Consider the following 12,999-nt stretch of genomic DNA (forward strand, 5'->3'; position numbering starts at 1 on the left):
GCAAACCCTGCCGGTTGCGCAACGGCCGCCTTCCCAGCGTCCTTTGCGGCCGGCATCCTTCCCCTCCCCCGAAGCCCGCTCGCCATGATTGATCCGGAATGCCCTGGCCTATGGTCATGTGACCGCCCGCCCTGTTCAAGATGGCGTCCTCCATGCGCGTCGGGGAGCGGCTGGCGCGGGCGGCAGCCTCCGCCAGCGGGGAGCTCGAGCGGCTTCCCCTGGAGCTGCGGGCGGAGCTGGAGGCGGCCTTGGCCGCCCAGGCCGACGGGCGTGGCCCCGGCCTCCTCGTCCCCTTCAGCCTGCTACGGAAGTTGCAGGGCGCCCTGCGCCAAGCAGGTAAGAGACGCCCCGGGGCCTGGGCCTGGGCCTGCGGCTGCGCTGACTGTAGCCTCGGCCGCGACCCTTCCTGGCGGAGCCTCCAGCCAGCGCAGCCCCTGGACCCTGGGGGATCACGACGAGGACATTTGCTTCCATCCAAAGATCTTGAAAGGTCCCCAAAGCATTGTTGGCAAGGCGTGGACAGTGTTACCTGCTGCAAAGTGGGGACCTTTGTATGAATGATAAATCTATGCAACAGAGCCTGCAACCAAATTATGCTTTTGTAAACTCTTACAACCTAAGGGCTTTGGTTTCTTCGACCATGGGACTCTGTTCCAGGCACAAGGATTGTTAGGAAGAGATGGGATCCACTTAACCAAGAGAAGAATGAGCATCTTCGAGGGCAGGCTTGCAAACCTAGCGAGGAGGCTTTAAACTAGGTTCATTGGGGGACTGTGACCCAAGCCCTGAGGTAAGTGAGGAAGTCAGATACCGGGAAGAAACACAAGGAGGAACAAGCAACAAAAGAGGATCCCTGATTTGAATGAAGAAAGTAGGGCGATCAGCTGGTTATCTAAGGTGTTTGTACACAAATGCGAGAAGCCTGGGAAATAAACAGGAAGAATTAAAAGCCCTGGCCCAGTTGAAGAACTATGATGTGATTGGAATAATGGAGACTTGGTGGGATGACTTGAATGACTGGAGCACTGTCATGTGAGGAGGCGTTACACTGTATGTAAGAGAGCAGTATGATTGCTTGGCACTCCAGTATTTTGAGGAAGAAAAGACTATTGAGAGTATATGGATTAAGTTCAGAGGTGGAAGCAACAGGGGTGAGGTTATGGTTGGTGTCTGCTATAGACTGCCAGATCAGGTGGATGAGATAGAGGAGGCTTTCTTTGGACAGCTGAGAGAAGCTTCCAGATCACAGGCCCTGGTTCTCATGGGCGACTTTAATCACCCTGACATCTGTTGGGAGACCAATACAGCAGTACACAGACAATCCAGAAAGTTTTTGGACAATGTTAGGAATAGCTTCTTGGTACAAGTGCTGAAGGAACCAACCAGGGGCCATGCGCAGCTTGACCTGCTGCTCACAAACAGAGAGGAACTAGTAGGGGAAGTAGAGGTGGGTGACAACCTGGGAAGCAGTGATCATGAGATGATAGATTTCAGGATCCTGACCAAAGGAAGAAAGGAGAGCAGCAAAATACACACCCTGGACTTCAGAAGAGCAGACTTTGACTCCCTCAGAGAACTGATGGGCAGGATTCCCTGGGATGCTTACATGAAGGGGAAAGGAGTCCAAGAGAGCTGGCAGTATTTTAAAGAAGCCTTACTCAAGGCACAGGAAAAAACCATCCCGATGCGCAGCAAGAAAAGCAAATATGATAGGCGACCAGATTGGCTTACCGGGGACATCCTTGGTAAGCTTAAACACAAAAAGGAAGCTTACAAGAAGTGGAAAATTGGACTGATGACTAGGGAGGAGTATAAATATATTGCTTGAGGATGCAGTGGAGTTATCAAGAAGGCGAAAGCGCAATTGGAAATGCAGCTAGCAAGGGTTGTGAAGGATAAGAGAGGTTTCTACTGGCATGTTAGCAATAAGAAGGTGATCAGAGAGTGTGTGGGGCCCTTACTGGATGAGGGAGGTAACCTAGTGACAGATGATATGGGAAAAGCTGAAGTACTCGATGCTTTCTTGCCTCTGTCTTCACGGACAAGGTCAGCTCCCAGACAAATGCAATAGGCAGCGCAGTATGGGAAGGAAGTGGACAGCCCTTGGTGGGGAAAGAACAAGTTAGAAACTATTTAGAAAAGCTAAACATACACAAATCCGTGGGCCAGGATTTAATGCATACGAGGGTACTGAGGGAATTGGCAAATGTCATTGTGGAGCCTGTGACCATTATCTTCAAAAACTTGTGGAGATCAGGAGAGATCCCAGATGATTGGGGAAAAAGGCAAATGTAGTGCCCATCTTTAAAAAAGGGAAGGAGAACAATCCAGAGAACTACAGACCAGTCAGCCTTACCTCAGTCCCCGGAAAAATCATGAAGGGGCTCCTCAAGGAATCCATTGTGAAGCACTTGGAAGAGGGGAAAGTGATCAAGAATAGTCAACATGGATTCACGAAGGGCAAGTCATGCCTGACCAATCTGATTAGCTTCTATGATGAGGTAACTGGCTCTGTGTATATGGGAAAGTCAGTGGATGTGATATACCTTGACTTTAGCAAGGCTTTTGATACGGTCTCCCACAATATCCTTGGCAGCAAGTTAAGGGAATATGGAGTGGATAAATGGACTGTAAGATGGATAGAAAGCTGGCTAGACTGTCAGGCCCAATGGGTAGTGATCAACGGCTCAATGTCTGCTTGGCGGTTGGTTTCTAGCGGAGTGCCCCAAGGATCTGTTCTGGGACTGGTTTTGTTCAACATCTGTATTAATGACCTGGATGAGGGGATGGATTGCACCCTCAGCAAGTTTGCAGATGACACTAAGCTAGGGGGAGAGGTAGATATGCTGGGGGGCAGAGATAAGGTCCAGAGTGACTTAGACAAATTGGAGGATTGGGCCACAAGAAATCTGATGGAAGTTCAACAAAGGACAAGTGTAGAATCCTACACTTGGGACGGAAGAATCCCAGGCATTGTTACAGGCTGGGGACCAACCAGCTAAGTAGTAGTTCTGCAGAAAAGGACCTGGGGATTACAGTGGATGAGAAGCTGGAGATGAGTGAACAGTGTGCCCTTGTAGCCAAGAGGGCCAATGGCATATTAGGATGCATTAGGAGGAACATTGCCAGCATATCCAGAGAAGTGATTATTCCCCTTTATTCCACTCTGGTGAGGCCACATCTGGAGTAGTGTGTCCAGTTTTGGGCCCCCCACTATAGAAAGGATGTGGATGCATTGGAGAAGGTCCAGTGGAGGGTGACCAAAATTATAAGGGGCCCATTTCATCTTTGCCCACGAAACTTTATGCTCCAACACTTCGGTTAGTCTATAAGGTGCCACAGGACTCCTCACCACTTTTGCAGATTCATGCTAACATGGCTACCCCTCTGATACTCGACAGAATGGTAAGGGGGCTGGAGCGCATGTCCTATGAGGAAAGACTGAGGGATTTGGATTTGTTTAGTCTGCAGAAGAGAAGAGTGAGGGGGGATTTGAGAGCAGCCTTCAACTTCCTGAAGGGAGGTTCCAAAGAGGATGGAGAGAGGCTGTTCTCAGTAGTGACAGATGGCAGAACAAGGAGCAGTGGGCTCAAGTTACAGTGGGAGAGGTCCAAATTGGATATTAGGAAAAGCTATTTCACTGGGAGGGTGGTGAAGTACTGGAATGGGTTATCTAGGGAGGTGTTGGAATCCCCATTCCTAGAGGTTTTTATGTCTTGGCTTGACAAAGCCCTCGCTGGTTGATTTAGTTGGGATTTAGTTGGGATTGGTCCTGCCTTGGGCCGGGGGCTGGACTTGATCATAGAATAATAGGATTGGAAGGGACCTCAAGAGGTCATCGAGTCCAGCCCCCCGCCCTCAAGGCAGGACCAAGCTCCGTCTACACCATCCCTGACAGATGTCTATCTAACCTGTTCTTAAATATCTCCAGAGAGGGAGATTCCACCACCTCCCTTGGCAATTTATTCCAATATTTGACCACCCTGACACGTTAGGAATTTTTTCCTAATGTCCAATCTAAACCATCCCCTGCTGCACTTTAAGACCCATTACTCCTTGTCCTGTCCTCAGAAACCAAGAGGAACAAACCCTGAAATCCTTTTGGTTCCTTTCACCTCCATTACCTCTGCTTCTCTATGGTCTCTTCAAGCCCCAGTTCTCCCACACAATACTGCTGCTCCCTTCCTCACATGTACAAAGACGCATAAACATGTTTAGCACAATCTTCAGGCTACTGTTTTACTTCAGGCTTCATTTTTGTCTATAAAAACCTTCATGGAATTGAGTCATGTGATTTATAGACCTTGTCTTTCTATTTCCCTCTTGTCTGGTACTATCCACCTCTATCCTTTCAGACAGGATGGCCGGTATTTGTGCTGTAGCACATTTCTCTTCCAACTCTTGCTTCCAGAGACCCCTTTTGGTATCTGTCTCGTCATGCCTATATCTATTATGTGTTTCTTTTCCTATTGCAGGAACAATGATTGCATAATTGACACCTTTAGTGGCATAAATTGGGCTTTTTCATGGCTCTTTCACTTTGGGCAAATCACTTAACACCTACCCCTTAGTTTCCTCATTTGTAAAATGAGAGTAATACTTAGTGACTTCACAGAGTATGGGTGGCCTAAGTTATGGTTTTTAAAATGGATTGAAATCTTCAGCTGGTAGTTGTTAGACAAGTGTATAGAATTTAATTCCTCTGAAGTGCTTGGGAATCCATTGTGACTAAAAAATTCTACAAAACTTTTAAGTAACAGTTTTATCCACAAAAAGTCTCTGAATTGGCTAAATGAAAACTATTGCAAAGTGTAAAAATGCAAGTTAAACAGTCAAAATAAAACCTCTCATTTGGCTCTTTCCTCACTTAACAACTTCATTGCTCAAACTGATCTCAAATCAAATTTAAAATGTAGTTATAATGCTACTTGTCTTTCATTCATCTGAATGGAAAGGATTTTTATATTGTTCTTATTGACACTATGTAACTGAATTAAAATGGCTGTTTTTTAAAAAATTGCTGCTGTTTTACCATTCTGTTTAACACACACACTTTGATGATCTTGGAGACACTTCTTATGTTTCATCCTTGATGTTACTTAGTTTAGGGATCCAGAGAACGACCTGGATGTTACATTTGACTGCTCTGCCTGCTTTTTTGAACCAAAAGGATTTAGAGGAACTCTTTATGTTTTAGGTTTTCCAGTCTATCTTCATGAACTACTGGAAGGCAGCGAGATCTATCTCCCTGAAGTGGAGAAACCTCCAAGGGTATGTAACAAGCATGGAATAAATGCTGGCTACAGCTGTGGCTGGTACACTGTTTTAATCTCTTAGCTAGGGATGCCAAAGCTAGATGTTTTCCATGTGTCAATAAATGTACAGATTAACTAATGGCACCTCACCTCTCATTGCAGTTTCTCTTGTTTATTAATTATCTTTAGAATCCAGAGTTGGTGGCCCGTCTGGAGAAGATAAAGGCTAAGCTAGCCAATGAGGAATACAAGCGGATAACAAGAAACATCAACTGCCAGGTCTGAAGAAAGGCATGGAAGATACCAAATCAAAGATCAGTCTGTTCTCTAATGTTAAAGTAACAAGGGACTCAGCACAACTATTTAGTAATGAATTTAGGTCCCAGGTTCTTTGGTCTGGTATCTCCAGATGCAAAAGCAACTCAGTTCTTGTGAAAATGTCATATAAGGCTTTCCCATGGCCCTGACTGGCTTATCCAAGAGTATCATTGTTGGGCTCCAGAGTAGGGATGTTAAAATGCATGTAATTAGCTAATTGAGTAGTCGATGGATTTTGGATTAGTTGATGGGGGTGGGGGGAACTGTAGAGCCGCAGTGAGGTTAGCTCCCAGCCCCGGAAGCTAACCCTGCTGTGGCTTTGTCTTTCAAATGTGTTAAGTGCTGCCAGGTCCAGGTCCCTCACTCCTGGTCCCCTAGCTGCACCTCTACTTTTTAAATGGATTCAGAGGCACAGCATTGGGGACCAGTCATGAGCCTGGAATCAGCCGATTCCCAGCTCGCAACCAGTCCCCTGCTATTGCCCTCCCCAGGGAGATGATGCTGGGGGGAAACTGGCTTTTAAGCCAGCGCTGGCTCCTGCTCCCCCCACTTGCTGCCTCTCTGGTAAGAGGCAGCAAGTGGGGGTAGTGACTAGTTGATAAGCATATGCTTATTGGGTAGTTGGCTAGTTGCTTACATTCCCACTCCAGAGTCCCTCTAAAGGAATGAGGACTGATGCAGCACGAGGCCTTTGAAGGGAGAAAGAGAAGTGGTGGAAGTCTTTTTTTCCCTCCTAAAAACAGGGCGACCAAATCTGTATTTTAAACACAAGAACCTGAGCATCAGGGTAGTATCCATACAAACTTACTGATTGAATATAGTTCTAGTCGCAGTGGGGCAGAAATGCATGATGTTTTACTGGGATTGTCCGCCCTATGCAATTGACACTTGGGGTGGAATAGGTTTTTTTAACCCTGTTCTTCTCCTCTTAGGAATTGAACCAGTATGGGACTCTAGCTGATTTGGGAAGGCAAGGTGAGCGCTATCAACACCAGAGGAAACCAGACTGGATATGGGTGACATGGGAGGGATCAGGGGAGGATTACCTGTTGTGTTCCCTCCCTCTGGGGCATCTGATTTTGGCCACTGTCAGCAGACAGGATACTGGGCTGGATGGACCTTTGCTCTGACCCAGTGTGGCCGTTCTTATGTTCAGACAGTAAACAGCAAGCAGGCAGAAAACAATCTCTGAGAAGTAAATCATTCTACCCATCCTCAAAGATGGGGCAGCCCCACCCCTCTTGGAGGATGTTAGCACTAGATGGCTTGAAATAAGGGAGCTATTCTAAACAATAAATACTGACAAGGGATGATTATGCAGCATGTCAGAGCTTGAAGGATTTTGAAGAGCCTCAAGGATTGGGAGTTTGGATCAAAAGGAGAGAGCATGGTGCCCAAAGAAGAGAGAACCTCCCCCGTGACACTTTGTTTCCAGCTTACTTCTCTCTGACTAATGATATGCCTCTGCTGCAGTTTGCAGGCAGAGGGTGAATTTAAGTGTTTTAAATCAAAATTGCTTCTTCAAAAGAAGGGAGTTTATTTTCTAAAGGTAAAGGCAAGTTTACTCGAGTATTTTTCTGCCTGAACAATAGGGAAGGTAGTGGCAGATCCAGCTAGTGATACTGTAGCTTACCCAACCCCCTTTATGTTGCATACTAATAACAAACAGCTTTTATCTGCAAATGCTTCTGCTGACGTTTCTCCCCTCCACTCCAGTTAGGTCCATGAAAGCTGTGGTCATCACCATATTCAACTTCATTGTCACGGTGGTGGCTGCATTTGCCTGCACATACCTCGGCAGTCAATACGTCTTCACAGAAACAGCAGCGGTGAGTGACAGCTGGGACTTCCCCCCCCTTCCCCCCCCCACCCTGAATGTCTTTTGGCATGTTCAGAGCACGTTGGCGTTCCTGCCAGGGTCCTTCCATTTCCACTAAGCACAGGAGGCTGAATGGAGAGCTCCAGCAGCATCAATTAAACTTTCCTTTTCTTCTTTTCCCCCCAGCGTGTGCTGTCGGCTGTGATCGTGGCTTCAGTGGTGGGTTTGGCTGAACTGTACGTCATGGTGCGGACCGTGGAAGGGGAGCTTGGAGGACTGTAGTCAGGAGACTATCATTTAGACTGTGATCCTTACACTAGGAGGTCTTTTACACCTCTGTGGGTTAATTATTTGTCCACAGGATCCCGGTGCTTCCTACAGTTTCCTCGCACCATGTCCCTTGCCTGTCTGCCGCAGTTGAAATGGATTCCCAGATGCACTGGCTGGGGATTCTGGCATGGAACAGAAGAGTCAGCAGCAGTGGGAGGATTCCAGTCCATGAATGGGACAGGGAGAGGTGGGGGGTTTGTTGCTGCCTCTCATCTTCTAGCTCTGTCCCTTGTTAGAAACAAATGAATTCCGTGTGCACAAGAATGACTTTCTCCTGCCCCAAGGCAGATTCCTAGGGTGGAGATGCTGCACATGAAATGCCTGCACTGAGTATCTGGGCTTCTCTCTGTCCTCTTTAGCTTCTGCTCTATCACTTCTAGCAAAGCCACTTCTTTAATGCTCTTCACTGTCCTGCATGATGCTCTAGGTAGACAGTGTTAGGGGAGAGCAGAGTTTGTACAGAGCATGAGCACTGCCAGCTCTTGACTGAAGCAGGGATGCCTGGCCCAGGCCTGCACTCATGGCAGTGTATTTTCTCCCCCATGCAGCCAGCTGCTCTCCTGGAGAATGAGGGCTCCTTCTCCCATGCTGGTCTTCCCATACTGGAAAATTGCCTAACTCAAAAGGTGTTGCTGCCAATACAGGAAATTCTTTATCTGTTAAGAAAGGTCTTCTAGAGAAACTGATCGCAGAAGTATATATTAAAGATGGCTTAGGTATAGGTAATCATATCTTACAAACAGTCTGAATATAGATACATGTGCTACTTTAATAAGGCCAATTTTTCAAAGCTCAAAACAGTTGACCCAAATGAGCTGGGAGGGGAGATTTAAGCACAAAAATGTAAATTATAATTGGAATAATTTAAGAATTCCTTACTAGATGTCCAAAATTATATAAACAAGGAAGAAGGAGATACTGGTTAAAAACTGACTTTGTTTGGAGGGGAAAGGAAGGCAGATATTAAAAAATACGAATGAAAGAAAGATGCAGTGGAGAAGGATGTCAGAAGTTAGAAACTAGAAAATGATTAAGGGAAGCAAACGGACACAAGGACAAATAACAGGTGGGGTTCCACAGGTGTCTGTTTTGGGATTGGTTCTGTTCAATAGCTTCATCAATGATTGAGATAATGGTGTAGAGAGGACACTTACTAAATTTGCAGATGATACCAAGCTGGGAGGGGTTGCAACTGTTTTGGAGGATAGGGTCATAATTCAAAATGATCTGGACAAACTGGAGATATGGTCTGATGAAGTTTAATAAGGATAAATGCAAAGTACTCCATTTAGGAAGGAACAATCAGTTTCACACATACAGAATGGAAAGTGACTGTCTAGGAAGAAAGACTGCACAAAGGGATCTAGGGGTTATAGTGGACCACAAGCTAAATATGAGGCAACAGTGTGACACTGTTGCGAAAAAAGCAAACGTGATTCTGGGATGCATTCACAGGAACAAGAAATGAGAAGTAATAGTTCCATTGTACTCTGCATTGATTAGGCTTCAATTGGAGTACTGTGTCCAGTTCTGGGTACCACATTTTAAGAAAGATGTGGTGAAATTGGAGATGGTCTGGAGAAGAGGAACACAAATGATTAAAGTATTCTTCTTGGCCTCTGATGACAGAACAATCATAGAGCACTAGAACTGAAAGGGACCTCAAGAGATCGAGTCCAGTCCCCTGCCCTCACAGCAGGACCAAGCACTGTCTAGATCAGCGTTTCCCAAACTATGTGCCATGGCCTGGTACCGGGCCACGGCCTGGTACCAGGCCACGGGAAAAAAATACCGGGCCAGCAGGGGAGCAGAGCGGGGCGGGCTGGGAGGAGGTGTGTGTGTCGGGGGGGGGGGGGGGGGGGAATAGGCCATCCGGGAAGCAGGGTTGGGGGTAGCAGGACTGTCCCGTGGAGATCTGGGTGGGTGGCAGAAGCAGGGTTGAGGGCAGTGGGGCTGTCTGGCGGAGATTGGGGAGGGCGGGCAGCGGAACCAGGGCTGGCAGGAGGGCTGGCCAGCGGAGACTGGGGGGGGAGGGGGAGGACAGGAGAACCACCCTCTGGAAGCAGGGCTGGACAGGGGATGGGGCTGGATGGGGGCGATCAGGAGGAGGAGCATGGGAGAACCAGAAGCAGGGCTGGATGGGGGCAGCGGTGCTGGACTGGGGAGAAGGGGGGGGGGAGGCTAGCAGGCCTGGCCCGGGCACACGCAGACCCGGGCACACAAGTGAGTCCAGCCCTGGGGATTCCATTTTGTGCCCTCCGCCCCATACTCTCCCCCGAGTAGTTGCAAACTGCTTGGCTGGTAGACACACTCACGCAGCATGAGCACATCTACCAGCCAGGCAGTTCACAGCTACAGACTGATTCACCTAATAATAATAAAACTTAACCTAATTAGAAAATACCGGACATTTTATATATCTGGTATTTCTCAATTTGTTTCCCGGACAGAACCCTCAAATAACGGACTGTCCGGTACAAAACCAGACACCTGGCAACCCTACCTCTCCTTGCACCCTCCCTCTTAGCCAGATATCCTACCCACAATCTGCTCCTGCTCCTGCCTCTTGGGCTATACCTACACTGGCAGCTTCTTGTGTGAGAACATCTTGTGCAAGAAAACATTCACTGCCATATGTGAGCTGTGCTTTTGTGCAAGAGCGCCCATGGCAGCGTGGATGCTCTCTTGCGCAAGAAAGCTCTGATGGCCATTTTATCCATAGGGCTTTCTTGTGCAAGAAATCCCTGCCGAGCATCCGCACTGCGCTCTTGTGCAAGAGCTCCTGTGCAAGAGGGCTTACACCTGTTAAAAAAGAGCATAGCTCTTGCACAAGAAGCTCTCTTACCATGCCGTACTTAAATTTCTTGCACAAGAGCGGGCGGGCAGCGTGGACGTTCTGTGGATTCTTGTGCAAGAACGGCCATACTTGCGCAAGAAGCCGCAAGTGTAGACACAGCCCTGGAGTGCCCATGTGGCGCTGGGTTCCCCAAGCCCTGGCCCAGGCTGGGTGGAGGATGCAGCCGGGTGAAACACTGAAAATGTATTCTTTTAATTTGTGTGTGTGTGTGTGTGTGTGTTTATTTTTGGGCTGCAGAAAACAGTATTGAAAATAAATGGGTTCCAACTAAAGTAAAACATTTGGGAAACCCTGATCTAGCCAGCTTCCTATCCATCTTACAGTCCATTTATCCACTCCATATTCCCTTAACTTGCTGGCAAGAATATTGTGGGTGACTATCTAAAGCTTTGCTAACAATGGCACTGGGGACTTTGGGAGGACCAGAAACAATCTATTTGAATATTCATAATTTGCTTAATGAATATGCAAATGAATGTTACCAGTACTCCAAAAGCTTGTGAATGGATTTACTGGTCCTAGTGTCAAAAAGTTTGGGAACCATGGTCTAGATTCCACAACCCCCATAGGCAATTTATTCCAGTGCTTCGCCACCCATGGCTACGTCTAGACTGGCATGATTTTCTGCAAATGCTTTTCGTTAAAAGCATTTGCGGAAAAGAGCATCTAGATTGGCATGGACGCTTTTCCGCAAAAGCACTTTTTGCAGAAAAGCGTCCGTGCCAATCTAGACGTGCTTTTGCACAAAAAAGCCCCAATTGCCATTTTCGCAATCAGGGCTTTTTTGCGCAAAACAAATCTGAGCTGTCTACACTGGCCCTTTTGCACAAAATCTTTGTGCAAAAGGACTTTTGCCCAAATGGGAGCAGCATAGTATTTCCGCAAGAAGCACAGATTTCAGACAGTAGGAAGTCAGTGTTCTTGCGGAAATTCAAGTGGCCAGTGTAGACAGCTGGCAAGTTTTTCCGCAAAAGCAGCTGCTGTTAGGATGGTTGTTAGGAAAAAGCATGTTGTTAGGAAGGTTTTCCTAATATTCAACCTAAATGCCCTTCAGTGCAATTTATGCCCATTGCTTCTTGTCCTATCATCAGTGGCCAAGGAGAACAATTTTTCTCCCTCTGCCTAAAAATCTTGGTTGCATGTGAAGTAGCTTACCACGTTACTAATGTTGATTCTCAGTGAGTTCTGGAGTACTGGGGAAGTTCCAGGAGCCTGGAAGCAAGCTACCGTTGTGTCCATGTTTTAAAAAGGGGAAAGGAATGACCATGGTCTTAGGCCTGCCAGCCTGACACTAAGCCCAGAGAAGGTAATGGAGTTGGTGGTACAGGACTTGATTACCCAAGAATTAAAGGAAAGTTAATGTTATTAATGCAAATCAAGAGTTTGTGGGAACAGATGCTGTCAATCTAGCTAATCTCATCAAAAAATCTGACTGATAATGGTAATACTATTGAACATTCAGAAAACCTTTGACAAAGTCCTTCACCAAAGGCTCAAGCAAACTAACCAGTCATGGGATAAGAGGGAAGGTCTTCTCATGGATCAGTAACTGGGGGTTCACAACTAGGAAAAAGGGCAGGAATAAATGGTCAGTTTACACAGTGGAGAGGTAAATCATGGGGTCCCCCAAAAATCTGTACTAGAACTAGTGCTTGCCAGCATAGTTATAAGTGATCAGGAATACTGGGTGAATAGTGAGGTGGAAACATTTGCAGATGATACTGAATTACTCAAGTGAAGAGTTACAAACGGATCTTTGTAACTGCGCAGCAGGGGATGGATCACTGAAAATTGCCTTGTTCTGTTCTTTCCATCTGAAGCATCTGGCATTGGCTACTTTCAAACACAGGCTGCTAGGCTAGATGGACCACTGTCCTGTCCTAAATGAAGGAATGTTGTTTCACCTGTTTTCTTGCATCTCCAATGTGATTAGAGCCAGGTGAAAGTTCAGAGAACAACAAAAAGTATATCTACAAAAAAGGTAAACAAAGCCACAGAGATAAATGAGGGGGCAGAGAAAGAGTCTGATTAATAATCACAACTGAGGTGTCACCTGCCCTTCCAGGAAGCCTTCCTGGCTCTTGCAACAGAGATGATAGTTTGAAAAATAGAAGCAGAAACAAAGCCATTTTGGCAACTATTATGGCAGGAACAAAAGGGGCCAGAGCTCTCAATGTGAAAAAGGTGGATCCTTCACAGTCAAGTGGGTTGATGTGTCTGGGAACTGGCTATGGTGAGCCACCTGCTTAGATGAAGACTGTAAATTACTAAAGTTAAATTTCAGTCACTAGGAAGCAAGTTTTTCTTGTCTTCTATTCTCCTTCAATAGGAAGTTCTCTACCTTCTTTGTTAGGAACTTTGTCCTCGTGTTATTACAAAACCATCCCTGTGCCAGCCATTGAAGTCTTCAGCTAAAACCC

General features: G+C 46.7%; 1 protein-coding gene across 1 annotated transcript; it reads left to right on the top strand.

Moving 5' to 3' along the window:
* Position 1: 1 nt before the first annotated feature.
* VMA12 (vacuolar ATPase assembly factor VMA12) lies at positions 2-12,873 on the top strand. The gene is made up of 6 exons (XM_075904464.2): positions 2-336; positions 5,198-5,271; positions 5,445-5,534; positions 6,506-6,548; positions 7,290-7,402; positions 7,579-12,873. Exons 1-6 carry the CDS (start codon positions 141-143, stop codon positions 7,672-7,674), a joined length of 612 nt encoding a protein of 203 aa, XP_075760579.1. The 5' UTR covers positions 2-140; the 3' UTR covers positions 7,675-12,873.
* Positions 12,874-12,999: the final 126 nt, after the last annotated feature.

This window comes from Pelodiscus sinensis, chromosome 21, assembly GCF_052426305.1.
Source record: "Pelodiscus sinensis isolate ZL-2025 chromosome 21, ASM5242630v1, whole genome shotgun sequence".
Lineage (NCBI taxonomy): Eukaryota > Metazoa > Chordata > Testudines > Trionychidae > Pelodiscus > Pelodiscus sinensis.